Source organism: Triturus cristatus, chromosome 5_1 (assembly GCF_964204655.1).
Source record: "Triturus cristatus chromosome 5_1, aTriCri1.1, whole genome shotgun sequence".
Lineage (NCBI taxonomy): Eukaryota > Metazoa > Chordata > Amphibia > Caudata > Salamandridae > Triturus > Triturus cristatus.
In genome coordinates this window covers 751719999-751747446 of record NC_140587.1, presented here as the reverse complement: position 1 = coordinate 751747446, position 27448 = coordinate 751719999, and the positions used below count along the sequence as shown (strand labels likewise).

General features: G+C 41.7%; 1 protein-coding gene across 1 annotated transcript in view; it reads left to right on the top strand.

Annotated features, from left to right (window-relative positions):
* Positions 1-27448, top strand: part of LOC146831425 (uncharacterized) — a 232073-nt gene that overhangs the window by 44952 nt on the left and 159673 nt on the right. The window contains exons 3-6 of the mRNA XM_085605726.1: positions 2686-2784; positions 5392-7245; positions 13430-13552; positions 24788-24877. Coding sequence (XP_085461852.1) covers positions 2686-2784; positions 5392-7245; positions 13430-13552; positions 24788-24877 — 2166 coding nt within the window. The remainder of the gene's footprint in view (positions 1-2685; positions 2785-5391; positions 7246-13429; positions 13553-24787; positions 24878-27448) is intronic.

Genomic DNA, 27448 nt, shown 5'->3' with positions numbered 1-27448 from the left:
CGATGTGTCATCTCCAATGTAATGTGATTCTACACTTTATGTTGACATCCGCGATTGTATGTCTCAATAACGGACAAAATAAGGAAAAAAGTATTGAGTCACTATAGCATCAATCTTCTGAAGGAATGTCTAAACCATTAATCTAATAGCTGGTTGCAAATCTGGTTCCTGTGTGCAAACTAGATGACCCGCGTATCACCATATTTATGCTATGTTTGGGGAAGGTGCGGGAAGGTTGTATGATAGAGGCTCAACTGGATAAGCCACTCATGCTTCTAACTCTCAGCCTAAACCACACATGTGTCTTAACCTTGGATTCCTTTACCATTCATGCCTTTACTCGTATAATTTCATGGTAAAGGCACATGTGTGGCTTAGGTAGCAACCCCTCTCTCCCCGCCCGAATCTACAAACTACCCCCCACTCGCCACCCAAGGTCCAAATACCCCTACCCCCTCCCTAACTCTTTAACACTACCTCAACCCCCTTCCACCCCCTTGCGCTCTCCCTCCAACTACCCCAACCCCTTCCACTGCACTTACGCAAACCCCTATTTTAAACCAGCATTGGCATAGCCAATAGGTCTCGCCTTTGGGACCGTTTAAGTAGTTGCTGTCACTTGGCGTAGAAGAAGGAAAGTAGTATATAGCACAGGGAAACCAGGAGATTTTCCAAGAGGTCACAGCAAGTGTAAGGCTGCGTTGGAACAGTAATAATGAGCACCCGGGCTCTACCACAGACTGCAGTCAATTGGAAAAAAAAATGAAACCGGCCGCCGTGTTGACATTTGCTCCAAGCGATTCTCTAAACAGGCCTGTAAATAGTGTTGTTACGGTCAACACTGCAATCACATTACAAGTCAAGACGTGCGGCATGGCACACCTCCATAATGTTTATTATTATTATTAATATTTCTAGTAATATAATATTTTAAACACCTGGTCGACATTGGCTTGCGCTGCATTGGTGCTGAAAGTTCAGATTTGCTAAAAAAAATCTGGACACATCACATTCTCAAAAGTAAAACGCGCTGGCTGAGAATCTTTTATTTTTTCCACCCGCACTACGTAATGTGTTTGCCCACATCACTATCGGTTTAGTCTTGTGCATCACTGTCCGTGTTCTGCCTCACATCAATATAAAAATACTATTTAAAATGTATTCCTCTCTCACGTGGCGGGCTTTACTGAATTTAGTAAGATGCCAGCAGTGGTTACGCTTCTGAAATAAAACTAAATAACAGTTATTTAATCCTGCCGCTCATGAATGACAGACGTGCGAGGATGAGTCCCTATAAAACAGCAAGGGCAACTCTGCTGCTCAAATGGCAATGAGAACAGGAAACTGCGCAGGAAGTGGGATAAGGGAGGGGGGGTAGGGCACGTCGCGCACACTAAGGCGGAGAGAGGCACGCAGGCTGGCAAATGGTGATCACTTTCGCGGCTGCTTTGATGATCTCAGTGGCCGCGCGGCTCACTGAGAACATCAAAGCGGCCGCGAAAGTGATCACGCAGGCTGACAAATGGTGCGTGCGCCTGGCACACATGCACTGTAGCTGGAGGCCTGAAAAAAGCCACTAGTTTGCACTTCCAAACCCCGCTTACTAAAACTCTCGCCAGAGCAGCGCTAAAGCGCTGGCTCAGGCGAGACCTAAAAACTACCCGACCTCCACCCCCAGTCCTAAAAAAAATAACCCATTCCGCACAGCCTGCCCTGAGGCCTAATACCCTAACCCCTTATTAAAAAACTACTGACCCTCTCCCAGTCCTGAAAACTAGCCCCGAACTCCCACAGCCCTGAAAACTAGCCCGACCCAGCCCTGAAAACTACCCCGACCCACCCCCAGCCTTAAAAACTACCCCGACCCAGCCCATATAATACCTCAGACCCCACCCCCGCAGCCCACAAAGCTACCCCAACAGCCCCGCCGTCAAGCCCACAAAATTACCCCAGAATTACAGCTCTACCCCACTTACCTCACTGTGGATCTCTTCCGGTGAGGTCTTCCTGCTTCCGTTCAATGCAGCCAGCAGCTAGACCGCGCATAGCCTTAACCATTCATACGCGTGGTTAATGCATATTCGTGGTTAAGGCAAGCGTGGTTTTGCTTGCGGAGTCGGATTACTCGTGGTTTAGACCGCGGTGTTCCAACTGTTCCCCGTGTGGGAATGGCCTTGTCATAGCTATAAGACTGCTGTGAAATGGGGCATGATTGAAGATGCTTTTAAGTTAAAAGTCAATGGTGACACCAGTGAATGACTAAGTGAACTACCTTGTTCTGCCAAATCATTTTCTACACGTTTTGGCTTTGTTTGCATATACTGTAACAATTGATGATCTTAAAATCTTACCTTAAATGTTGGTCCATCCCCATGCTTAAGTAGCACCATTAGCTAAACCAGCACAGAAACTGATGTTAGTATTCATTGACCAGTCGTACAGGTGGCTAGTGTAAGGGAAAAGTAATCCTGGTAAAAGAGAATGTGCACCACATATAATGAACGTCCTGCAACATAGAAATGCTAATGCTTCCCATAAGAAGGTTGTATCAGGATTGGTGTCCGTAAGACTCTGCAGGTGCAAAGAAGGCTTTTATTGACTTCTAAAGGACAGTTAAATGTGTGTTTTTAAAAAACAAAATATATTTTTAAATAACATGGATTGCGTTTTTCTCTTATTTCAAAGATTGTGGGGAATAATTTACTGACGAAAGTATCCTCCCCATCGCCCACTCCTCCAGGAAACTCTGTGTCCTCCACTGTTCAAAGAACATCAGTTACACAGGTAATCCCCTTTACGTTTTGGCAGTCTTTGATGCTTAAAATCTGCCTGATTCATTTTCGTAATGGAAATATGAAAGAGAAGCTTGATATATCATTCACTATTTAAATGACAATATTTTGCTTTTTGGTATCCAGCTCTAACCGAGCAAGCATTCTGTGTGAATCAAGGTTATAGTATTCCTAAGATTCGCAGTGATAACCGAGCCATTGATCTGCCTAGAAGTTCTATGCTGGGGCAGATACCTTCCTTTCATTAGTACAGCCCAGAAGTGTCTAATCCTTGTGTTGACCTTTTTGCTTGTGTAGAATTGCTATGTCTTTAGAATTTGTGACAACTCTTCGCTGCTCCAACCATAAATGGATCACAGTCAATATTGGTTTATCTTGCTGAAGAAGTATATGCACTGAAGCAAAAGTTTTATTTCTTGAAGTAAGTATAAAGGTGAGAATATTTTATATTGTAGGTTCTCAAAGACATACATCCCTATGATCTACAAACAAAACAGCTGACTTGAATTTCTTTATGGGTCTGTATCCCACATTGGGGCACAAGCAGAATCTGTGAAAATGTACAAACTCTTTATTTTGCATTGTCAAAATCTTAAATATTACCGTAACTCAGTGGCTCAAAACTTAATTCTCCCAGTGGCCTTTTTCAAGAATATATCCCAATGCAGAAAATCAGAAATAACATGTATGGTTGGTTTCCGCTCTATTATTGTATGATCGTAAATGTACCAATATGGAGCTTCCTCACCCAGGTACTTACCGGTGTAACCAGTTTCCTGTTCTCCAGACTACTTGCATGCCCTGGGCCAGCTGCCAGGACGAAAGGAGTCGTCAAGTTTGAATTCAGGGGGATCACTGTCCATCTCTAAGCCCTGTCCATTTGAAGTGTTCATTTACATCCTTCTTAAGTCCTTTGTCTCTGTGTAATAGAAGACATTCCTAGCTGTCAGTTGCTTAACCTGTTTGCTTTTGCACAAAAATCCTCTTTTCTGCATTCACTCATCCCTTGCACTTTTCCTTAATGTACTCCTAAGGTATCACAGCTTTTGTTATAATGGTACATATGGTGCAAGTTGTTGGCTTCAGCCTATTTTGGAGTACTCTTAAGGCTAGCCAGCATGATTCCACCTTGAAGTATATGGTTCCACAGTACTGCATCAATAACTGTATGCTCTACTCCTCATACCACCTGTTTTTATATCTGATTTTGGTTACCAGTTGTTTTGGGATATAGCTACCTCAAGGCGTTAGTGAAGTTTATGATGAAGCATTGTGAGGAAAAAAAGCCTACAGCTGTGACCTTAAGACTAATTCTGCCTGAACATACACTCTAGGGTAGGGTTGTTCCTTTTTTTTTTTTTTTTTTTTATTTTTTTTTTTTTTAAGGAAAATGATCACTGAATATGAAGATAGCCAGTGGCTGATGTGGGCTGACTCCTTCCCCTGTGCTGTAGGCAGAAGCAAACTGTGGATGACACTTCAACAGACCACTGGATGTAGAAAGCTGATTAAAATCCCCTTTTATCTATACCTATGTAATTTTATTATGAATTGTTTTGACAAAATTAAACTGGCCAGACTGCTGTAGCTGGTTCTAGGCCAGGCCTAAACATTTGATTAATCCTTGCTGATTAAAATCTGAGAACTGATGAACATTTCAGGGTGTAAAGAACATGTTATTCACAGTTACACAGTGCGGCATGCTGATCTGTTGTATTTTCAAAATGAGTGATGTGGATCGGTCTTGTTTCTTTAGTGTTTTATTTTGAATAATGATACTTTTACTTTTCCTTAATTTCCGATGTGTTCTTAAACAGAAGTCAATAAAACATTTAACCCTCTCTTTCAGTGCTGTCAAAGGAGAAAATCAGTTTGGTAAATTAGTTGTCCAATGACAAATGTGATGACCGTTTTGTGAAATGCTTCCGTCTGTAGTGAAGGGAGTAACTACACTGTGGATATCATGGCAGTACAAGAGTCCTGCTCATCAGCAGTGAGGAATTATCTTTTCATTAGTGAGCCATACAGTTTTGATGTGATGCTCCAAGATTAGTGAGGTCAATATATATATATATATATATATATATATATATATATATATATATATATATATATATAATTTTTTATTTATTTTTTTTTTAAGCAGATTTACCAATTAACACCCATGATGAGGGTGGGAAGGTATGACTATACCGAAACCTATAGCGGAAATGGTGGGTAAGGGCTACTACAAAATTCTGTACCTCACCTATGCTGTTTATGCAAATTTACTCTTGTTCCTTAATAATGTTTGAGAGGAAGATTACCCGTTGGCCATTATGAATGGCCTTTTTAAGTCTAGGGAACCAGAACAAATGAGCACATTTATGATGGAACATAAAGGATTTAACCAAATAAGCTTCTGCCAAGAAGTCCCGCTTATTTGAGGGCTTTCCTAGTTGCTTTTGCTTCCCAGTAACCTCCTCATTCACATGAAAGCAAGACATTTACAAGTGAAATGCAAGCAATTTGGTGCTTAAAATTTAGATTTTTTATTTTTGTTCTGTGACTTCGCAGAGGGACATATTTGTTTTAAATGTACTTGTTTTTTTCTTTTTAGTCAACAGGTCCAGTTGTTAATGTCACTGTGTCGACTGCTCGTCCGAGTGCTACCACTGCTGCAACTCCTGGCACACTTGTCTCCATTGGCACAGCAGCGACTACTGGTGTGAATGCAACCACACCAAGTCCTGCAACTGCCGGCCCTCCTGTTGCTGCTCCAGCACCCGTGACTTTTGGAATGCCTGCAAATTCTCGGATTCCTTCTGTTTTAGGAACACCTGTTACCACCCTAACATCTGTTACTGTTGGCACGCCTAACGCTACTCAAACTTCTATAAATGGAATACCTTCTACTACACAGACATCTCGGTCTGTGATGCCTACTCCTACCTCTGTATGCACACCTCCCACTACTCGGACGCCTTTGACTGCTGGCATGTCTCCCTTTACTAGGACTCACAGTGCACCTCTGGTTACTCGGACACCTGAGACTGTTGCCACACTTCCCATTACTCGGACACCTATGACTGGTGACCCACCTTCCATTACGGGAGCACCTCTGAATGTTACTATTCCTACTTCTGCACAGATGCCTGTGATGACTGGTGCACCTGTGACTGCTGTGCCTGCAGTGACTCAGTTTCCTCCTACTTCTACCACAACGGCTACTATTCTGACCTCTACAGTTGCTGGTGACACTCCAAACCCCACTAGTAGGTCTATCACTATTTGCACACCTGTTGCTACTGGCACCTCTTCCACAGTTGGCACATTTACTACAATTGGGAAGACCGACCCTCCTAGCATTCCTGCCACAGTTCCGACACCGGACTCAGTTGACAGCCCTACTAATGCAGTGCCGGTTTCTCTGGGCTCCACTGCCAGTGTCTGTGTGTCAACCTCTCTGGTCACCCCTGCCATAGGTGGTAACACTTCCTTTATTGGCACATCTGCTGTGCAGGGGGTGCCACCATCTCTTAGCACTTCTGCCACCGCTGGGTTGCCAGCATCTGTTGGTACTTTTTCCACTGTTAGGATACCAACTACGTTTGGTGTGTCTACAACAGTTAGGATGCCACTTCCTCTCTGCACCACTGCCATGGTTCGGATGCCTGTTCCTCTTGGAACCACGGCCACTGTCCGGGTGCCAGCTCCTCTAGCTGCCCCTACCCTGTTAAGAGCACCAGCTGTTCGCAGCACCACCTCCAAGGTTCTGGCACCTGCCCCCCTTGGCACCACGGCTGTAGTTCAGTCACCGGCCCCTCTCTGTGCACCAGCCACCCTTGCCGCAGTTCGAACAACCGCTTCCCTTTGCACCTCTCCTGCTGTTCGGTTGCCAGCCCCTTTAGGCATCCCAGCAACTATTCGAATGCCAGCCCCTCTGTGCAACTCCACCACAATTGGGATTCCAGCCTCTGTTGGCACTCCTGCAGCTAATCGGACGTCTATGACTGTGTCTCCTGCTGCTGGAAGACCTTTGACTGTTGGCATGCCAACTGCTATTCAGATTCCTGCAACATTTGGTATGTCTGCTGGTACTAGGATGTCTTTCACCATTAGCACTCCAACTTCCTCTGGGACCCCACTTACCATAGGCTTGTCTGGAGCTGTTCGAAACCCTGTCCCTCTTGCCAGTAGTACCTCAGTTGGCACAGCAGCTCATTCTTTCATTCCTACAACAGTTAGCGTGCCTACAGCCATTTGTTTGCCTGTAACTGTTGGCACCCCTGGTGTTACCCGATTGCCCATGACTGTCACCACGTCTGCCCGTCCTGGGACTCCTGTGATTGGCAGCACACCTTCTGCCAACATGAATCCAACTCGGTTTGCAGCACCGGCAACCCAGAAAGTCGTCTCTATCAAGACAGAAGCCCCTAATGTAACACCGGCTGTTCAAACTTCAAACTCCTCTGTAAGTTTTACTTTATCTTCATATAAGATGTTATTCATGGAGAAAACTATCACCAGTTATTATCTGTATATGGATAGTCCTTATTTTGCAAGTGATATTTACAATTTCTTTGACTAGTTGTTTTTTAACCTGCTTAATTGAGGGAAAAGTTTGTTTAAAAGTGATATGATGTGACAAATGCACTCTGGGTTACTACATTTTGAGGTGCGTGAAGGGCATAATCTAAAAATAACCTCAATAGATGTTGAGAGGAATGCGGGTGGAGTTAAATGTGAATATGTGATGTAATGGGTAGTTAAACGCTTGACAGTCGCTTGTCTGCAGGTGTGATTTCATAGCTTGAATGAATGGAGAAGTGACATGCAAGCTGAAAACCGGCCAAAGGGCCCCCTGTCTTTTTTTTATTTGTATTTATATTGCTCCCCTCCAGGGTACTTGTAATCTGTTAGTCCACTGAGATCCTTTATATATTCTTCACCAAGAGAACACACAATTGTGCAGGACAAATGGGAAGGCACACAAAGTGTACCCCCATTAATAGTAGAGAGTGGTTATTTTCCTCTCTCCAAGGCTGTGGCGATCATGATTGGTTGTGGCAGCTGAGAATCTAGTGATGGGCCGAGGCTTTGTAACATTTTGATGTGGGAGAGCTGTCTATTGACCTTACAAGTAAGGCTCAATAAAAGCAGTTCTCATGGTGCAGTCTTTGCAGACTTTTAACATTTGTATAGTGAAAGGCAGAGGAAAATAAATCAACACATCTGTAATCTTTGTATGAAGAACGTATAGACTTGAGTCAATTTTCATAGAAATACAAATGGATGTAAAACCTGATGCCAAAATGAATGGTGAATTGGAGAACAGCATATTCCTAAGCCGCAACAGGAAATTTCAGCACCTAAGCATTTCAAATCATAAATGTAAAGTGTAAATAATGTTGAAGCCTAGAAAAACTAAGGTGATTAAAAATGAGAAACCTCAAGAGCATAGTTTACAAAGCCTAATCTGGTACATTCTTGTAGGGTTCTTAAGATTGTAGTGAATCTGTCAAACCCACTGAAGAGATAAATATGTTAATAAACCCAGAATGTGTGTTGGAAGTACATATACATGATTAATACATCCCACGTTCGCACACATTCAAGTTTGAATATCTATTTAAAGGAGCCGGTCTAGTCCAGTCCATCTGATGATGAAGGAAACTGCCATGCTGTTATACAAAGCTGTTCTTTTCTTTTAAATGAGTACTTCTTGATTTTTTTTCAGGTGAAATGTTAACTGTGTAAATATACACTATCAGAAGAACATTCTGGTTTTAAGAGCCCTTGTCTATCATTAGCCTCGATTATGTTATCAGCCACTGCACTCTGTTATCTCTGAACAAGCCCATGTACGGTAAAAAGCGGTCTCCTTGTGTCTACATCTGGGGGCAGAAGATGTTAAAGTTTGAGTATTTTTTTCTCTTTCCTCCTCATGGCAAGGTATGTCCTGTGGAGGAAATTGAATTGCATCAGTTTAAATTTCGGCTTTAGAAACCGTTTGGGCTTGAGTCTCAAAACGAGGTACCACTTCTCATACCTTATTTCCCTCCCTATGCCAGTCCTCCATTTTCCCTGTTGGTCCATAAACGACCACTTCAGTCTTTAGTGTCCTATCCAGCCTAGTCATGACCTTTCTCCTGAACCCCAGTGTCAGTAACTTGAGTAATGCGTGGGTTTACAGGTGGTCTCAGTCTTCCTCAGCCTATATTTCTTGAATTACAGCAACTATCGTCCCATATGTAAGGAATTCGCCCATGGGCAGAGCAGTTTCTAGAAATAATTCATGGAAGGGTCCGAGGGTATCTACATCATTTGAACATACAAACTTCTGCCATGGGTTGAGTGGTCCAGGCACGTTTCCAGTCATTACCATATAATCCTGCTAGATTTTGAAGTTGAGAGAATGTCACAATAGGCAGAGTCTTTGCACAGTATCTATCTACGCACTGTTTGACTACTGTCAGTAGGTGCAGCACATTACCTCTCACATCTCCGCTTCAATAATTACTGTTTACGTGTCTGGTTTGGTAGCATTTAGTTTCCACTAAATGGGCCCCAACAATCCACTTGTGTGCCAATTGCAGCTGTGCCACTACATAAGAGTTCAAAATCGGGAACCCTCAAGCTCTCCTATTCCATGTGCCGACAGCATTTACTCAAGGTGACCCTGTGTTTTCCTGTGTTTTATATTAAATCGGTGAATTCATAGTCTAGGTCTCTGAAAAGAATAAAAATCCCATGACGTATAAAAGGTCTGTTACAACCGCCACTTGACCAGGGAGTGTCAACCCTTTGAAGGCAACGCCCCCCCACCCCCCCTTTCACAACTTAACTGCTCTGCCTTATTTTACTATCCGTCTAATATACGTTGATGTATTTCTTTATCCCTAGATACTCACACATTCTCAGTGATGGCTCAAGGTATCAGGAATGACTTAACTCTTAGTCTGATGCAGCTCTACAATTCCTGATTTTATTTATGGGAAGAGCTGGATTTATCTTCACATCATTTACATAAAGAAGTATCTATTGCATAAATTCATTAGATCTGTGTCGTCTATTGTAGCGTGGTATTGTTTCTACCTTTGTAGTGCATTAGGTTGGCAACTGAGGCCATCAGCAATTTGAATATGAGTGGACAAAGGAGCACCCCTGTCACTTTCCCCTCTTTATGGTTTTGATGATTCTACCTTTATGAGCTCCAGCCAGTGGTTCAAGTGTACAATAAAGTAATACATATCAACATATCAACATGCTCTCCTTGAAACCTAGATTTCAGCACAGCAATTTTATACTTCCAACTTATGAAATCGAAAGCTTTTTGAATATCTGCTGTTAGTACTGCTGCCCTTGAGCATGGTTATGTGAGCTTCCATGAACCAGAATATTCAGTTGATATTAAACAAATCTACTTTGGTCGTGGTGGATTATTGAGGGCAGCAAAAACAATTAACTGGATTCCAAGAATCCAAAAATGTATAAACTGTCTTATATCAACAGGGGACTGAAGGACTGTCCATGCAGAGTTTTTTTGGGGTTTTTTTCCGTTTAATCCAGGTCTGGGCAAAGATTATTGGTGCATCTCTTGTTGAGCATAGTAGTATTTCCTTTTTCAGTAGCAGTTGTTTATAACTCAAACAATTTAGACACTAAAAAGCGTGCAAGTTGCATAAAATTAGATGTCGTCCTTCGGAACTGGCCAGTTCAAGTATTGCTTTCCTCCACTCTTGAATGGTTAATGGAGCTTCTAGGGCTTCCACAAGTTTAAGTTCTATAGAGTCTAAAATCGCTCTTACACTGCAGTGCTCCAGCCGGTCTGATACCTCTTTTTTTTTTTTTTTTTTTTTCACTGTGTAGATCTGCATAATCATTGAGGATCACTAGTTTTGTCTCCTGCTGTGTATGAACTACCTGTCCAACCTTATTGTGTATGCTGGTAATTGGAGATCCCCCTTGAATCTGGTCTTATCAGGCATGCCAAAACTCTGAGCCTTCTCCCCTTCTCTGTATATGGTATATAGTCGACTTAGAGCAGTCTTCCCAGAATAACTACTATATCACTCCCTCCCTTGATTCGGCTAGTCTGCAACTGTGGTGTCCTGTCCAACAGTTACCTGTAGTGGTCAAAAACTATTTTATAGGGCTACCATCTAATACTTGATCTCTGCCCGCTACTTTAAACGCCTCACACTCTGTCAGTAGATCTGAGGCAGTCCTACTGCTTTCTGAAAAGTTGTATTGCTTGGTGACACCAAGATTTAGTACTTGTTCTAATATGGCCCAAGAACATACTCTTCATCAGAGGATTATAATTGGAGCCAGTTTTCAGAATTAGTGAGTCTACACAGTGGACATATGTAGTGCATAACATATTAACAAGCCGTACATGTACGTCACGCACAGATTGAATAGAAAAGTGTGTGGCTGGAGGTGTCAGGACTTGAGATGGGAAGGGGCCCCAGTGGCAGGAATTGTGCTAGGTCCATGTGCAAAGCGTCAACTGCATAGACCTTTGAGAGATCAGGAAGTGCAACTATCTTTGCTAGACAACTTTAAGCAAAAACAACCAGATTTGTATTGGTGTTGCTTTAAGGCACACTCCTCCACTCATATGTTGTTGTTAGATCTGCCTTTTGAGTTTTCCACTCTACACTCTAAACCACACCCATTCAGATACTTCTGATACCCATTTGTGCGACATGTCAGTGGATTGTTTGTATACACAAACTAAGTTTAAATTTTCCTTCATTCAGAGAGCTTATTTTCTATGGTTGTCGCATCACAGGCCCACATCAACCACCACTGAGTCTGTTTTACTATCCAGTGCTACTCTTTAGGTAAGCGGGGTTTCCATTGTTTTGTGCGTTTGACAGTTTAACTGAAGTGTGACTTCTAGGCCAGGCTCCTATTTCTGTCTCTGGTTCTTAACCAGTTTGGGTTTCCCCATTATCATTCCCGCTGCTTTGCTGTGTGGAGTGTCTGTTTCAATTGGTAGGGCTGTGAACTAAACCCCGTCTAGGATTGTGAAGCACCAGTATTTTGCATGATCAATTGTATCTCCAGTTGTCATTGATCAGGTTTTGCCTTAAGACCCGATCGGCCTACCACATGAGTAGGTTGAATCCAAGGCAGTGGCAAGCATCTGGGCAAACTTTTCTCAGCTTCTGGCACAATCGTCCCTTATACATGCCCTCTAGACCAGTTTGTGTTAGAGGTTCATAAATAGGAGAAAGGGGATGGGTGTTGCTGGTGGGTCAAATTTAAAGGTCAAATTATGGGCTATTTTCTGGATTTTATTTGCTCTTCCCTCATTATTCACTTATGTGTCAAATCCTGTTTTATTCTCGATTGGCGTTAACCGGGCCTGCTACTGGAGTAGTGTCTGTGCTACTTGCTGTTTTACCTTCCCCCCCCCCCACGTTCCTTCTATCGCAACACCGGGGCATAGGTGGGCGGTTTAACTCTGTGCGCTGCTGCCTCGGTCACCCCTGGCTTTAGTTATTCAATCCTCTGTTCTCTGTGGTTGCCTCCCTCAGGCGATGCTCCGTTACCATTGCAGCAGCACTTCTGCCAAGGGTTGCTAACCCGTCAAAGGTCCACTGCGTCCCATTCCCAAGCTAGCCTACGAGGCCACAGCGTGCGACCGCCTCCAACAGTTACGGTTAACTGCACCCAGAACCCCTGTCGCAGTAGTTGTATCTTTTAGACCATAGAGACATTTTCCATTGGGGTCACCATCTTGGTTTTGCACTGCTTGGGAGCTTCCGTCCCATTCAAGATGGGTTATATTAATTCTTAGCCGGCGCATGTCTGGTGGTTTAACTGTAATCGGTTATTAATATCTAATCTTGTGTCTGGCTCCTGTATGAGACGTCTGACGCCATAGCGAAGTGGCCATTCATGGTTACTCCTTTAATAGATGCCTCTCTCCTCTTAGGCTCTTTAACAAGTTCCTTCAAAGTCTGTGTCTGTGCCCTACCTCACCTCCATTAAAATTATAAAAATAATTTGACCTATCTGCATTAACCAGCTAAAGCCTTAAAAGAAAACTTTGCGGCATGACCAAAGTACTTGAAAATATCTCAACTGAATTTTTCAACCCTTGCTAAGACTCCTTTGCCATGGCTTCATGTGTTGTATGTAACAATAAAATGTCCAAGGTCATAGAGAGCTTCCTTCTCACAATTCTAGGCTTGCCTTGATATGTCTGTTTTTCACCACTGTTGTGTAAAGCCTACTGCTGGATTGAATTGGTGGTGTCAAGCTGCAGTTCGGGCCTACTTCTAAACTTGTTCAAATCATTCCTTTCCAAAGAAACAATGCATGATTAGCCAGTTTGTCAGACCCTCTCATTGTATGTTGATACTATTTACCCTGACTATAAATATGTTCTTGTCGCCGTTCTTCAACTATCAAGCAAGGAAAGCTCCTCCTCCCCCCCCCCCCCTGAATCCAATCAAGTCTGCCAGTTTGAGTCTAGCTCATAGGCCCAACCCCCTTGAGATTTCTGCCTAAAACTATCATCTTATTTAATAATGGGAATACCTGCATGGTGTTTGCCCTTCATACAGCACATGGAGATTCCTCAAAGCTTCGATGTAGCAAAATGTGTTAATGTTATTTTTGTTTATTTCCATAACCAGGAAATGCTGGATAATGTGAAAAAATGCAAAAACTTTCTTGCTACATTAATAAAGCTAGCATCTAGTGGACCACAAGCCCCAGAGATGGGAAAGAATGTCAAGGCTTTAGTGCAGCAGCTGTTGGTAAGATATTTCTTTACCTTTTTTCTTTGTAAATCATACAAGATCATCCTGTCCTTTAACTTTGTGTCTCTTTGTCTGGATTATGAGAATTTATTAATGTAAATAATTGTTCTCCATAGTGATAGCTTGTTTGCTCTGAAAAGTCATGTTTATTCCACAAACCAGGTGATGCAGTTGTCAGACAAATGGGTATTTGAGTGCCATTTTCAATAATTCCGTTGTCAAATTTAGTGTTATTTGACAGCTGCTGATGCCAAAACACATTAGAAGGTTTTGCCCCACATGAGCAAAAGTAATTGATGTATTCTGGTTAAATCTTCTTATTTTTGTAATAAGAAAGTAAAACCAGAGTTTCTTGATGTCTTTAAGAAGTACTTTTCCTTGGTATAGCTCAAGGAAGCCCCATTACCCTATCCTTTATATTTATGTGGTTGTATAGTCTAATAATTTTTATTAGCAACACTTGAAGGATGCATTTTACGATGTGGCAAACTTCTGAGGGCAGCAGAGGATCCATCAAAAGCAGCACATTTGACCTTTCACTAAAACAGAAGTGAAGATAACCCAATCTTCTGTAAATTAATTCACACTTGTGTACGTAAGAGTTTTAATTTGTCCATGACCATAGAGGACTTCCTGACATGGATATTTGAGTTTAAGAATATTTACATAACCAGTTTAGATTTGTTAAAATGGAAGGCAGATTTTAGATAAACTTATTCAGCAGACCTCTTAAATGTAAAGTATCTGAGATTTCTCATCATAGCTCAATGCGACATGCTGGGGCTTTCAAGATATGAGAGAATGACTAAATCGAAGGAGTGACTGTTAAATGAGAACCAGAGTGAAACAAAGTCTGGTAAATATGCTTTATTGGAGGACTACTTCATGATTCCGTGATTTAGGTCGCCCATCAGACTCTAAATCTCAAACCTATGAACCACATAGGAATTTGTCAAATTAAATCACACAATCAAACCGTCCGAACAGCAGAGTTTAAACTAGTAGAACTATTTGAAAATTATTTAATAATCCAAGAATAATTCACATGATTGTCAACTTGAAAAAAAAATATAGGACTTTTATGACTGAAAATATTTTAAGTGCTAATATGAACAGGGCCATGGTGAAAGGTTCTCTGAAAAGTGATCCATAACTTTAATGATGAACAGTCTACTTGTTTTACTGATTTAGACCTACATATTGAAACCCCTGAAAAGGAACACATTAGAAAATGGTAGAATAATGTTGATAGTATTCAACATAACTTTTTTTTACGTAGCCATAAGAAAAGTTGCAAAAATTCAGGGGGCTCCCACATCTGTTTTTTTTTTTTTTTTGTTTTTTTTTTTAAATCAATATTCCTAAAGCCGTGTTTCTGCAGCCAGGAAATATTACTGGTGATTAAAACTCACATTAGGTACTCCAAAAATCTAGTATTTAAACAAGAGTTTGTTTTGTTTGCTTTCCTAGGTCTTCCCCTTCAGCTTCCTACCATGTTTTTCTTGCAGGCTTCTTTGTCCTGCGGTCTTTGAATCAATACCATCTGGTCATGAACCCGATCTTGGATGCTTCAGGATCTTTAAGTGCTGCACTTCTCGATTGCAACCTACATGGTCCATGATACACCTACTCCCATCTCTCCTTTGCTACTAGCCCCCCTCATCTTACATCCTTGTGGTTTGGCACAGCAGTCACAGTTGGGGGTGAATCATAAATGTATTATGAGAAATATGCTATACGTCCCTGAGGCCCCTCTGAGAAACTGACTGTCCTTTTTGGAATTTTAGCATGACTACTTTCTAAACAAAGGACATTCTATGGTACCGTGGCTCATATGGAGCAAAAGAACAATCTGACACCCAGCATTTTAGCTAGTCTTACTTGACAACATACATTTAACGACAACTTCTCAAAGCGGGTTTATGGGTTACTCATTCAGTCTTAACTAAGTGAGAAAGGTATGCCCAAGCATGGGTCCTGTGCTCGCTGGACTCAAGCTAGCCTGTCTGATGAGGGGCGACACCCTGAACCTGGTCCCAGGATGCTTGTTTCTGGTCCCAGGAGGACCTGGCTTGGCAGTTCACTCTGGACTATTCCAATGAGGAGTAGGATCAAGACTAATTTGCATATGGCTAGGTCCAAATTAGGGTGGCGTGGTGGTAAAAAAACAAAATCCAGCAAGAAACTTCGTCAAGCTATCTAATATGATTTGAACTCCATAGTCAGTAGCCTGAATTTTTTGGCAACTCTTCCTGAACACTTCTATATATGTGGTGACTAGTTTCAGGTTGGTTTATATTTTTTCAAACTTTGACTTCTGAACACTTTGAGGAACAATCAATAATTATAAGTTTATTGTGAGGAATTTGGTTTTTGGTTGACTGGTATGTGCGCCCTGGTCAAGCAACATCCAAAATCCCTGGAAGGGAGAACCACAAAGAGTCACTAAATTAGCCTGTGCATAACCCTTGCTAGCTTGGCACAAAAAGCAGTCAGGCTTAACTTGGAGGTAATGTGTAAAGTATTTATGCAACACACAACAATAATAAAATGAAGACAAAGAAAAATCCCACACTAATTTAGAATAATCTAATACATTTTAATACATTGTTAGACCACAAAACAACAAACATACTATTGGTAGAACTGGAGTTATGAATCTTTAAAGTTTTAAGTGAATTATAGTGCCTAAAAGATCAAAGTGTCAACCATGGGTATCTGGTCACGCGAGACCAGGTCAGAGTTGACAAACGGTCAACCACAATGGATTGCGGGTTGAATACAAGAAGTGGATTGCACTCAATCAGCGCTTACCTTCAAGCTTGAAAGATTTTTCAAGAAAAATGTTCTGAGAAGGTAAAATTCAGTGGGGCAAAGTGTCCGAGGAGGGTGCCTTCTCGTTAGGAAGCTGCTGGAGAAAGTCACTGTCCATTCGGACGCCAGCAGGACGAGGCCGGAGGCTGTAGCTGAAGACCGTTCCAAGAGGTTTGGGTACCCCTTTGGCAAAGGACCACCAAACAGGATTTACTGCTGCAGAGAAGAATGTAGCCAGAGCTGATGTGACGTCAGTCTGATCGGCAATGCACCTTGAGTGTATCGGCGACCAGGTAGGTCCTGGTATCCTTTCTGTTCTCAGGGCATTTTTAAGGCAAAAATGCAGTAAGTTTCAGGTTTTGGATTTTGGCTATCTGAGCACCTTTTAGCGCCACAACCAAGGATCCAGGATTGGTGGGACACCATTAGGGGGTTCAGGAGTCACTCAGGCTGGGTTCAGATGTGGTTTCAAGATGCTGGGAACCTGTTATTTCCCTGTAGCTCTGAGCAGGAGCCCTTGAAGTCACTCTTGTAATGTTGGGTTCAGGTGAAGAAGCAGGGCTCAAACAGCAGGTCTTGCCTCTGAGGCTTCAAGGTAGGTTCTGGGCAGCAAAGCTGTCTTTTCAGGTGCAGCAAAGGAGTCTTGTGGAGTACACCGCAACAGTCAGTCCTCAGAGTCCTTCCGCAGGTTCATAAAGTGAACTGAAGAGTGAGTCTGAGGGCCCTATTTTTATACCTGGTGCCTTATTTGAAGTTGGGAAATATTTCTAGAAGTTTCTCCTTGAAGTGCTTGGAATTTCCTGAGTTCCCTACCCTGGCTTCAAGCTGGCCGCAGACTCCATCTGGAGGTAATAAGTCCTTTATGTAAGGCAGAGCACAGCCTGTTCAGTTGTAAGTGGGGCTGTGTCCTGCTCTGCCCTCCCCCGTCACCCCCCATGCCAGCAGATGGCCCATTCAGCCATATCTAATCCCTCTATTCCATGAATGTCTGGGAAGAATTCACAAAATCTAACTGCCATTTACACCGTCATATGATCCAGGGAAAGCTGCAGGCACCACATGACTAAGGGCAGGAAAATGCAGACAATCTAAAAATCACATTTTCAGAATTGTAATTTGCAATCCGACTTTACCATTAAAGAGGATTTTTAATTACAATTTAATAGATAATAAATATGAAATGCTACCAGCCTCCAATCAAATGTTAGCACTTATTAAATGTAATAAGGCACCCCAATGTTATCCTAGGGGTAGATAGGCCTCACAGTAGTGAAAAACAAATGTAGGTGTTTTTCACTACCAGGGCATGTAAAACCTAAAAATACATGCCCAACCTTTTTAATTGCAATGCACCCTTCCCTCTGGGCTAAGGAGGCCCTACCTTATGGGTGACTTGCATGCAGTCGAAGTTGAGTTTAAGGCTTGGCAAGGGCGTTATATTGCCAAGTCAAATTGGCAATTTAAAACTGCATTCAGGCTGTGATGCAGGCCTGGGGCATGTTTTGAGGGGCTACTTAATTAAGTGGGTGGCGCATTAGGAGCTGCAGGCCCACTAGTAGCATTTTATTTACAGGCCCTGCATATATAGTATACCCCTAAAAACGACTTGTAGGAAAACTAAATATGCAAATCGGATGCAAGCCAATTTAACCATATTAATGCGAGTGAGCACAAGCACTTTGTGCAGTTTGCCATTGCTAAGCAGTGCTAGAGTTCTGAGGCCAACAAAAACGAATTTCAGCCAAACCATGAGAGAAACCGGCAAAGCATTTGGTGGGGACTCTGCAAATGGCCAAGTTCAACACGCATATTGCTAATTAATTTTCAGTTACGTTTATTCTCAAAAGTAACCACCTGCCACATGTTTAGGCCACAGTACAGGTGTCGATGCATACACTAAACTTTAATATTAATGTCGGGTAGAGAAGAGGCCTCCTGGACTCCGATTTTTTTTTTTAATCTTTGCCTTACCTCAATTTGAAGTGGTTGTGGTGTGCCCTAGCACCGCCAAGTGGGTGTTGACCTTCCCCACAAGTATGTACCATCAAAATGTTACTAAGGGGTAGGGGATGCTTGCATCTAGTTATTTAGAATTTCCATGATTATATCCAGTACAGAAATGGAGGAATATGTAATTAGAAACTTAATTTGTGTTAGTTAATACAATGAAACAGCCAAGTTGCTTGTAGAATTCTTTATTTCTGGTTTCTTTTCTCGGACAGGCTCAGCAACATGTGCTTTGCCCCCTTGTGGAGCGCAGGCCTAGGGCTTTTTCATGGCCTATGATTGTATTCACAGTATCGCTTTGAGAGATGGGAAGGATTCACGTAGTTCTGTTACTTAAGAATGCATTAGGATAAAGGACCAGGTATCGCTAATAAGTTTACTACAGACTGCACTATGGACAAGCATTGGAATAGAATTTTGTTTTTTCAAGACGGTAGCACTGTTGACAAGATCCTGGTTGGTGGATACAGAACTACGGGAATCCTCCCATCTCTCTCAAAATGCTACTACGAAGACGATAAAGCTTTGATAAAGCCCCAGGCCTGCGAGCCACAAGGGGTGAAACGGATGTTGGCTAAAGCTTCCAGAGTAATAATCTAGCCATAAATCTTGTCAGCCAATAATAATCAAAAATGATGATTTTTTTTTCCTCATTCAGCTTGAGCTTATTGTTTCCATCCTTTGTCAAATGAATTTCATGGTATGTTGAAAGACCTGGTGCATTGTGGAATTTCCATTGCGGCTTAACTCGGTGGGGCAAAAGCATACATATAAGATCAGGCTTTTGCTATGGAGCGCACTTAGATGTTAAAACGTTGTAGTGAGATTGAAGAGCCCTGTGGGACTCCAAGCTAACTGGACATTCCTGTGCATTATAAGGTGGAAGGTTTCCACTGGAGAATGTCCAAAAGGAAGAGTGCTCAGCAATTGTAAAGCGGTGCCCTCAATGCCTATTGCTTTGACATGGTTCAATAGTAAAGCATGATCGTCCTCCTCAAATACTGCAGACAAATCCTTTAGGATGAAGGCATTGATCTGGCCCTAATTCTAATCTTAAATCCTCAATAATGGAAAGAAGGATAGACTTCATGCTATGAGTCAGACAAAAGCTCACCTGCAAATAGTGAAGTAATTATTATTTTACTGGCCGTTACAAAATTGATTGGTAACATGGCGCTCTAAAATATTGACACCTTTTGCTAATGAAGAAATTATAATAGGGGAGGAGAGGTCTGCACCTTTAATTGACTCCTTGTTCTAATGTAAAATTAAGGCGGAAGGCAATAGGATTTACAACCACCCTGCAGGTTTGTTTAAAAAAAATATAACCTGGACAATGGTCTATTGGAGAGCCTGACTTTAAAAACTGGTTGTAGATGACGGATTCTCTTCTGAGAGCTCTGCAAAAGAGATTTAAGTTGTGTAGTTGCTAGTGTGAAATTGCAAGGTAAGTCTCCTCCCTGATGGTGGTAATGTTCTCAATTAAATAATGGTTTAATTGATTGCAAAATGCAAGTTTTATTTTGGCCTTCCTTTATTCCAAAAAAAACTAAAGAGCAGGTTTCGAATATTTAGTAATAGTTTTTGGAGTAACGGGGGATACATTTAAACATCTTGTTTTTACGCTTCAAAATTTTTAATGTGTTCTTCCACAGACCTTCCACAGACCAAGGAGGCGCATAAGCTGTATTATTTCATGTATTTATGTAGTCCTTTGTTGACTGATTTGAATGAACTGATAAACATACAATGCTCTTTGTGCTGGCCATAGTATTAAATTGAATTGATCATTAAATAGTAAAATTGGCTTTCCATAAACATGGGAAGATTTGAAGATCAGATGTCTGTATCAGTGATCCAAAGTTAGCCCAGTGCATGACCAGCCTTGTGAGTTGGCACATGAATATAATGTATCATATTTAATTAAGGTAAAAGAGAAGTAAATTCATTTGTCTTGGAATCTTCAAGGGTATTACCTGCCCAATAATTAAATCACCACTAATTGTTATTTAGGAACACAAGGTAATTGAAGAACTCGCCAGCTCATAATACTCTGAAGGGAAGGAACTCGGAAGGGCATGGGGGAAAGCAAGTTGAGTAAGGGCAAAAGCGTAAGTGAGTTAAAATTCAGAATGATAAGATCTTCAGCCTCTTTCAGAGAGACAGTTGACTTGCTGCCAGAAATCAGATTACCTTTAATATAGGCAGCTACCACCATTCATATTTCATTGTATTCTGTTTTGTTCCGTCCAGATTTTTTTTTTTTCTTTTTCATCTAGTGCAGAGGCCTCTGTCAACCATGTTTTAGTCAATAATACGCTGTCTAAATAGTTTTTAACTAACAAATCATTAATTTGAAGCACGTTTGGGCAAAGTGCACTTCTTTAAGTAAGCAAGACTAAGAGTGTCCTTATTCAGTATAAAGAACCCTAAAAGGACAAATAGCGTTAATGCCGTTATTCTGGTGAACAGAGTACCCAGCAGAAGAGTAACATTGGATGTTTGCAAAACTTTACAAATCCAGCATACCGGATTGCCCCAAGTCCCGTCCGGGCACAGACTGTTTGTTTGGGGGCTTTATAGAGTGCAGCAGCTGCTCTTAGTGTCCCAGTGCTATAGTCGGTACAGATCTTTGGAGTCGTGGAAATTGGCCGAAATAAAAAGGAGTTGATGCAATCTCAAAAAGGCATGGATAAAATTCAAATCGGAGGCTGACAAACATAAATGTGAAGTTAAAGTCCACAAAAGAGGTTTCCAGGTTACCACAAAGCAAAGGAAGGTTTAGAAAGGTATTTGTGGTCTGTACGTGTTTGCAGTCTCAAGACTAACAAGTGAGCTCCTCATTATTTTCAGAGGAATAATTCAGATAGCTTGAGAAACAAATCCATGTCATTCCTCTGCTCTGCAATGATGTAATCTTTCTTTGAGTCAAATGTATTTGAAATCTCCCCATCCACCTTTGACTATGACCACTGCTACTAATAAATGATGCAGATTCTTGAACTCGAACCAAGTCATGGACTATGGAGGAAAGACTGAAGCTTCAAGTATCCAGATTTTCCCATATGCAGCAGAATAGATAAAATAACTTTCCCTCTAGTTGCGATCCATGTGTTATTGACTTGATCATTGCCTCTTTACAACAGGTAAGAAGGCCAGTTGGCTGAACCAGGCAGCTATCATACCTTTACACAAAAAAAGATTTAAGCAAACTTCATCTCAGTCAGCTGTGGGCCTGGTTGAAATATCGTGTTAATAAGGGGAAAATAAAATCACGAAACTATTCCGAGATCATCAGAGGACGAGTAGCCTCTTTCATGATCAATCAAGACTCAGGTGAGCTCGATGCACAGAAATTGCATTAATAAATATCCTTCCACCTCCATTCTGCTCTAGACATGAACCAATTGGTGGTTTTCAACCTCCTTGACCCATCTGCTGCATATAACACAGTGAAACATCAGATCCTTATAAATAGTCTGAGGAATTAGACCAGAGTTTCAGGAACTACTATGGAGTTGTTAATGTTGTCACTGACATTTTTACCTAACTAGAACGCTACTTTAACATTTGGTTATTTTTCATTGAGTTTCCAAGTTTTTTTTCCCCCCTCGTTTTTAGGTTTTGCCTGGCGTTGCAGCGCAAAGAGATTTTGTAAAAGATCTGATTTGAGAAAGGGGCTTGAAGCCCAGCCCCTCATTTCCATTGGCTAGCGTCGCCGTGGCCTGCCATTGGAAATGGGGTTTTGTAGCCGCTGCCCTTTCTCCTTTTGTCCGGCCGATCTGGACAGGGTCGTCTGCTTTGCAGCTGTCGCAAAGCACTTTCTTATCTTTACGGGGCCATGTGTTTCTAATTAGAAACACATAGCCCCATAAAGACAAGAGATCGATGGTTTTTTTTTTTTTTTTTTTTTTACGGAGCTTGGGGAAGGGGGCAAAGCAGATTCGGCATGTGCTATATTCTGTTTTGTAAGAAAGGTGTGAAAGGCAGTCAGGCCAGAAATCCGGATGCAGGGGTGCTTAAAACTTACAACAATTATGCCATACAAAAAATAGAGACGGATAATTGCTAGCTCGTTTGAACAGCGAGTGCCTTGGGCACAGTCACTTCAAAGTTAGCAGCGATATGTAGGTGCGCACTTTTAACACAAATAACCGCGCACTAGCACCGTAAAAATGAACAGAGCAATAAAAAGAATCCTCAAATCCCTGAACGCAGGAAGCTGTTCTCAATAGTGTTTGCGAATGCAGTAGCACTTTAGGACTAATTTCCACACAGTAAGGCAGCCTACTTTAGAACATTCTGACCTTCAGAAAACGATGCCCTTCGAGGCGCGTGCGCCCTGGATTATGTCACTCAAGCGGGCAGATCGCCTCTCCATCTATAGTAGGCAATGGTCTACGGACCCCGCCCTGAACCTATTTTAAGAAAGCGCTACTACATTTCAGTGATGCGCAGTTCAAAGCGATAGAATAACATTGGCTCCTGTGCCCAAGTCCAAGCTGTTTACAACTGCACTCCGTGCAAACCAATGTACACCAGGGAGTGGCTGCGTCATGAAGGTCATGTATAAAGCAATGATTTAAATCCAGCTTGGTTCGCGCATAGTTAGAAATAAATCCCAGAGTTGTTCGAGTTCTTGCAATATTATAAGAAACAAAGGGATACGAGGATTTAAAACAATCCGTTCAAATGCTGGGCACTACCAACAGTTTCAAGTACGCGGAAATACAGGAGTAGGAGTAAAAAAGTGTGTCTCGTTTAAATGAGCAATCGTGTTAGGTGGACACACACCAGTCTTTCGCCCGTGAACTGTGCCGCACTTACGAGCGATGATCAACATTGCAGGGTGCAAAGTGTCCTGGCCTATCACCCGTGTGACCTAAATAAGTCTCCTTTGCGTGGGAGAAACCTGGAAGCAGCGTAGGGGGGCCTCAGATCAACGCCCTTTTGCAGCCGGCACCATTGGTGATACAAACACTGGTAAAACCAATAAGTCTCTCCTTGGGGACTGACCGGCTTTGCCAATGGTTTCAAGCCAAACTGCACGCATCCCCGAAGCTTTGCACTGAGGATTAAAGGTTCATTTTGCTTGTACGCACCGACTAAATGAAGCGGGTGCTTTTTTTCGCTTTTAGTGATCCAAGTTGCGTCTGTAAACAAAACAAGCATTCACAATTCAATAGGTCTCGCATTGATGCAAGTTTGAGCTATTGGCATTGCAAATAACAATGCCTTTTATTTTTATGTTTCTTTTTAAAAACATAAATAAGACATTGTAATTTACAATGCCAATAGCTTAAACTCGCGTAACTGCGAGACCTATTGCATTGCAAATGCTTGTGTGAAAATTATTTTTAAAAACAGATCTTTTTATCCCATCTACTTTAACATATAAAATTTCAATAAAATGCCAAACTAAATCTAAAAATCATGAATGTTATTGCAAATAAAAAAAAATAAGCAGACACTTTTTAAAAGGATAAAATTGTGATTAAATAAAAAGCACAAATTCATTCAGATAGTAAACGTCTGGTTAGGTTAGTACAACAAACAACATTTTATTAAATTACATTTGGAGTTTAAATATCACAAATTACATTAAAAAAACAAATTCAAGTTGATTTGTATTTGGTGTAAAGTGTAGGGACCATGTTGTAGGAAAATTGATGTTACACAAAGATGTAGTTGAAGTACATATAGTGACCCACAAGATAGTGGGGGGCTGATTTAGTAACTTGCAGCTGCTTAGCAGTGGAAACACGTCCTCTATGCTCTGTGTGTGAGATGCCATAGTCCTCTCCACTAACAGTAGAATTGTTGGTTAATGGAAATGATTCTGCTGTCAACTAGTGTATTATAAACCAGGGGAATCTCTCTGGTGCGAGCAGCAAGAGTGAACAACATGTGGGTGCCATGACACACCAGACCTCTTTAGCACTACAGAGGCATTGCTGAGAAGGTACCCAGCAGATATCACACTCAACGAAATAAATTAAGGAATAATCAAAACGCACTGCTCTATTATGGCCCTTTGTTCCGTTATGTTCCTTCTCATGAACTAAAGCTCAACTGAAATATTTTATCTGCTCACTCTTGACTCTGTCCCGCTGATAGAAGAAAATTACAAAAAGAAATGGCTAAACCCTGCCATTGAAATGTAACATTTTTCTGGCTTTTTACCACAGACTGTTGCAAACAAATAGCATAAATGTAATATTGTCCTGTTTTGGAACAAAGGTATCTTTCTTAACTTAATTTAATTTATATGTCCTTGTTCTTATCTCTTGGCAACCTTGATCTTCCATGTTTACCTTTGTATCTAAAGTACCACATGTTGAAATACATTTCAAAGACTGAGTGCTTCACATTTCACCAGCCCTAAGCTTACCTTTAACACCTTTTCTGCAGGAGACAAAAATTGAACCTGAAGAATTCACAAAAAGATTGTACACGGAGCTGAAGTCTTCACCGCAGCCATATTTGGTTCCTTTCCTAAAGGTATGTTTGTTCAAAATATTTGGTCTAATTTTGCATGAATTATGCCCAACACTTAATTACCATATCTTTTAAGAAAATTTGATATGACTTCTTCACTCAATCCTCTCTTTTGCCTAACTCTGCTAGTCTACATTCAAATAGCTTCCTCCCATCTCCACCCTTAGACTTCACTCCCTTGTATATCGCCTAATAACACCTAGCCAACTTTGCCCATTCCACTTCAACATAAATAAGATATCAAGCCTGTGCTCCACATACCATTCTGCCTCTGGAAAAACTGCTCCCTTCAGAAGAGTCTGTCTCCGATAACCCTAACTCTGCTTTTGTTTCCATTACGGAAAAATGCATCTGCTGAACTTACACTGACTCCAGTCTCCCTAACATGAAAGGGAGCAGATTTGGCCTCCCGATTTAAACTAACTTCCCTGCATTCACACACCTCCTTTGAATCTGAATGATTCTCCACCCACCCACTTTCCTTTTTGGATTCGACATCTGCACTCTGTTCCCATTGAAATCGGTAGCTTGCTTTTGTAAACATAACTTTTTCCAACATTACCAAGTTCTGGAAATCCAGCTGAAGTAAATCTTTTCTGACAATATACTAATTGTTCTTAGCTGGAGCACCCATTACGAGGGCAGTCCTCTCAAACTCGCTCTTGATTGACGCTGGCCTGTTTGCTGCTCTCGCATGACCGTCTGCTCTCGCATGACCGTCTCTCTCTGGCCTAGAGGTGTACTTGAAGTATTCATTATTCTGTGTGTACCTCCGTGATGTTTAAAAAGGCTAAAACAAGGCGGTTATATGGTGAGATACAATTAATCACCTGACTTAAGATCTTTACATCACCAACATGTTTCAACCACTGCAAGCCAAAAGGCCTGTGGTCTTCTTCAGGGTAATAAACTATAAAGCCATGGTGTACATTCAGACCATGCAAGAGAGTGAAAACTAAAACCCTACCAGTCCCTCTGATTCAGCAATACCCTGTTATATTTACTACGGGCTCCATGGCAAAATGTGAGGGACGCCTGCGTCAGTCGCACATTTGTCAGATGGTCGGCATGAAGGAGTCACCTGTTCGGCCCTTGTCCACTGCTGTAATGAGGGACCTGCCTTCTTTTCAGCCTTTTTAAACATACCGGAGGTACTTGCAAATAAAGAATATTTTCAGTATTCCTCTAGTTATTTTTTTTTTTTTTTATACATATTTTCTCTTACCCCAAAAGAAACCAGACCCAGTGTTTTGTTCTGAACATAGATTTGTAACAACTCCCAGGGTTAGATTAGCTTCTCTCTGAGCCTGCTGGGGTGGCATCATTCCTACCCCAGTGTGAGAGGTCGTCAAATGATGAAGCATGCCTCTAAGTTGAGGGTGAGATTACCTCTCAAAAATCTTTTGAAGACCCACAGCTCAAAAGTCAAAAACCTAATTGGTCTTCGGTGACTTCAATACCCTAAAGTGCCCCTCTTTTGTGTTGTATAGAGCAGGTGCATCACCAGGCTAGTGCTGTGATTGCCATGCCAGTTCCAACAGGGAAGAGGATCTTCTTTCAAGCTTCCTGTATCACTTATCTTGTTGTTTGTCGTATTTTGCACTGGTTTGCAACTGAATTGCTTTATTTGGGGATTACAGTTATGCTGTAGCTGAGGATATTCACTAGCTTTCCCATCTACTCTATTCCATTTTAACGAAGGAGCTTCGAATGTGTGCAACTGATGTTATCTTGTTTTGGCACATGTCGCAGATACTACATGAGATTTCTGCTTATGTATCCTGATGGGAGAAATGGGAGAGTTGTCAGTTTTTTGTCTTCCTACTTCTGATAATTGATTAGGGACAACAACCCTGCCACCGTTTTATGCGGGTGGAATTCAAAAACCAGCAAGTAATGGACGGCCTTAATTTGAACTTTTGCATTATATCCCTCCAGTTTTGAAATTGAAGTGGTTATCTTTTGTGGTTGCTGCCTTAAGAGATCCGACAGCGGTTTAGGCTTCCAGGAGATTACCTTTACGAGCCTCCTCTTTCTGCAGGTGCTGTAATTACTCATTGTTTTGCAACGTATGACACGTCCACCCCGTGGTGTTTTAGGTTTTGAAAATAAGTCTCCCATCCAAAGGAGGCCCGTTTGTAGATATAATGGAAGATTTGTGAAGCTTTTATTTTCCTGTTGTAGAACTCGAAAGCAGTGGTGCTGGAACACATGCTGGTTAGTTAACTGATTTCGCAATGATTTGAAACAATTCCCTCTAAATAGTTTGTTTAGTCCCAGTGAGATTTTAACTTTGTGCCATCCTCTGCATTCCTAGTAATTGAAAATGTTGTTTCATTGCCCTGTGGTCAGTCCCCCTCTTCTCACACTTTCTCACTGTACCCCCCTCTTTTTGACTCTACTACCTCCCTCTCTCTCACACACTTACTTTACCTGAGCCCTCTACCCACTCTGCCCCTTCTCTCTATACCCCCGTACTCACCGTAGCTCCTCTCTGTGCCCTTTATATGCCTTTCGCTTTCCTCCACTTTTTTTTTTTTTTTTTTACACTCTGCAGTCCCTCAGACTCTATCC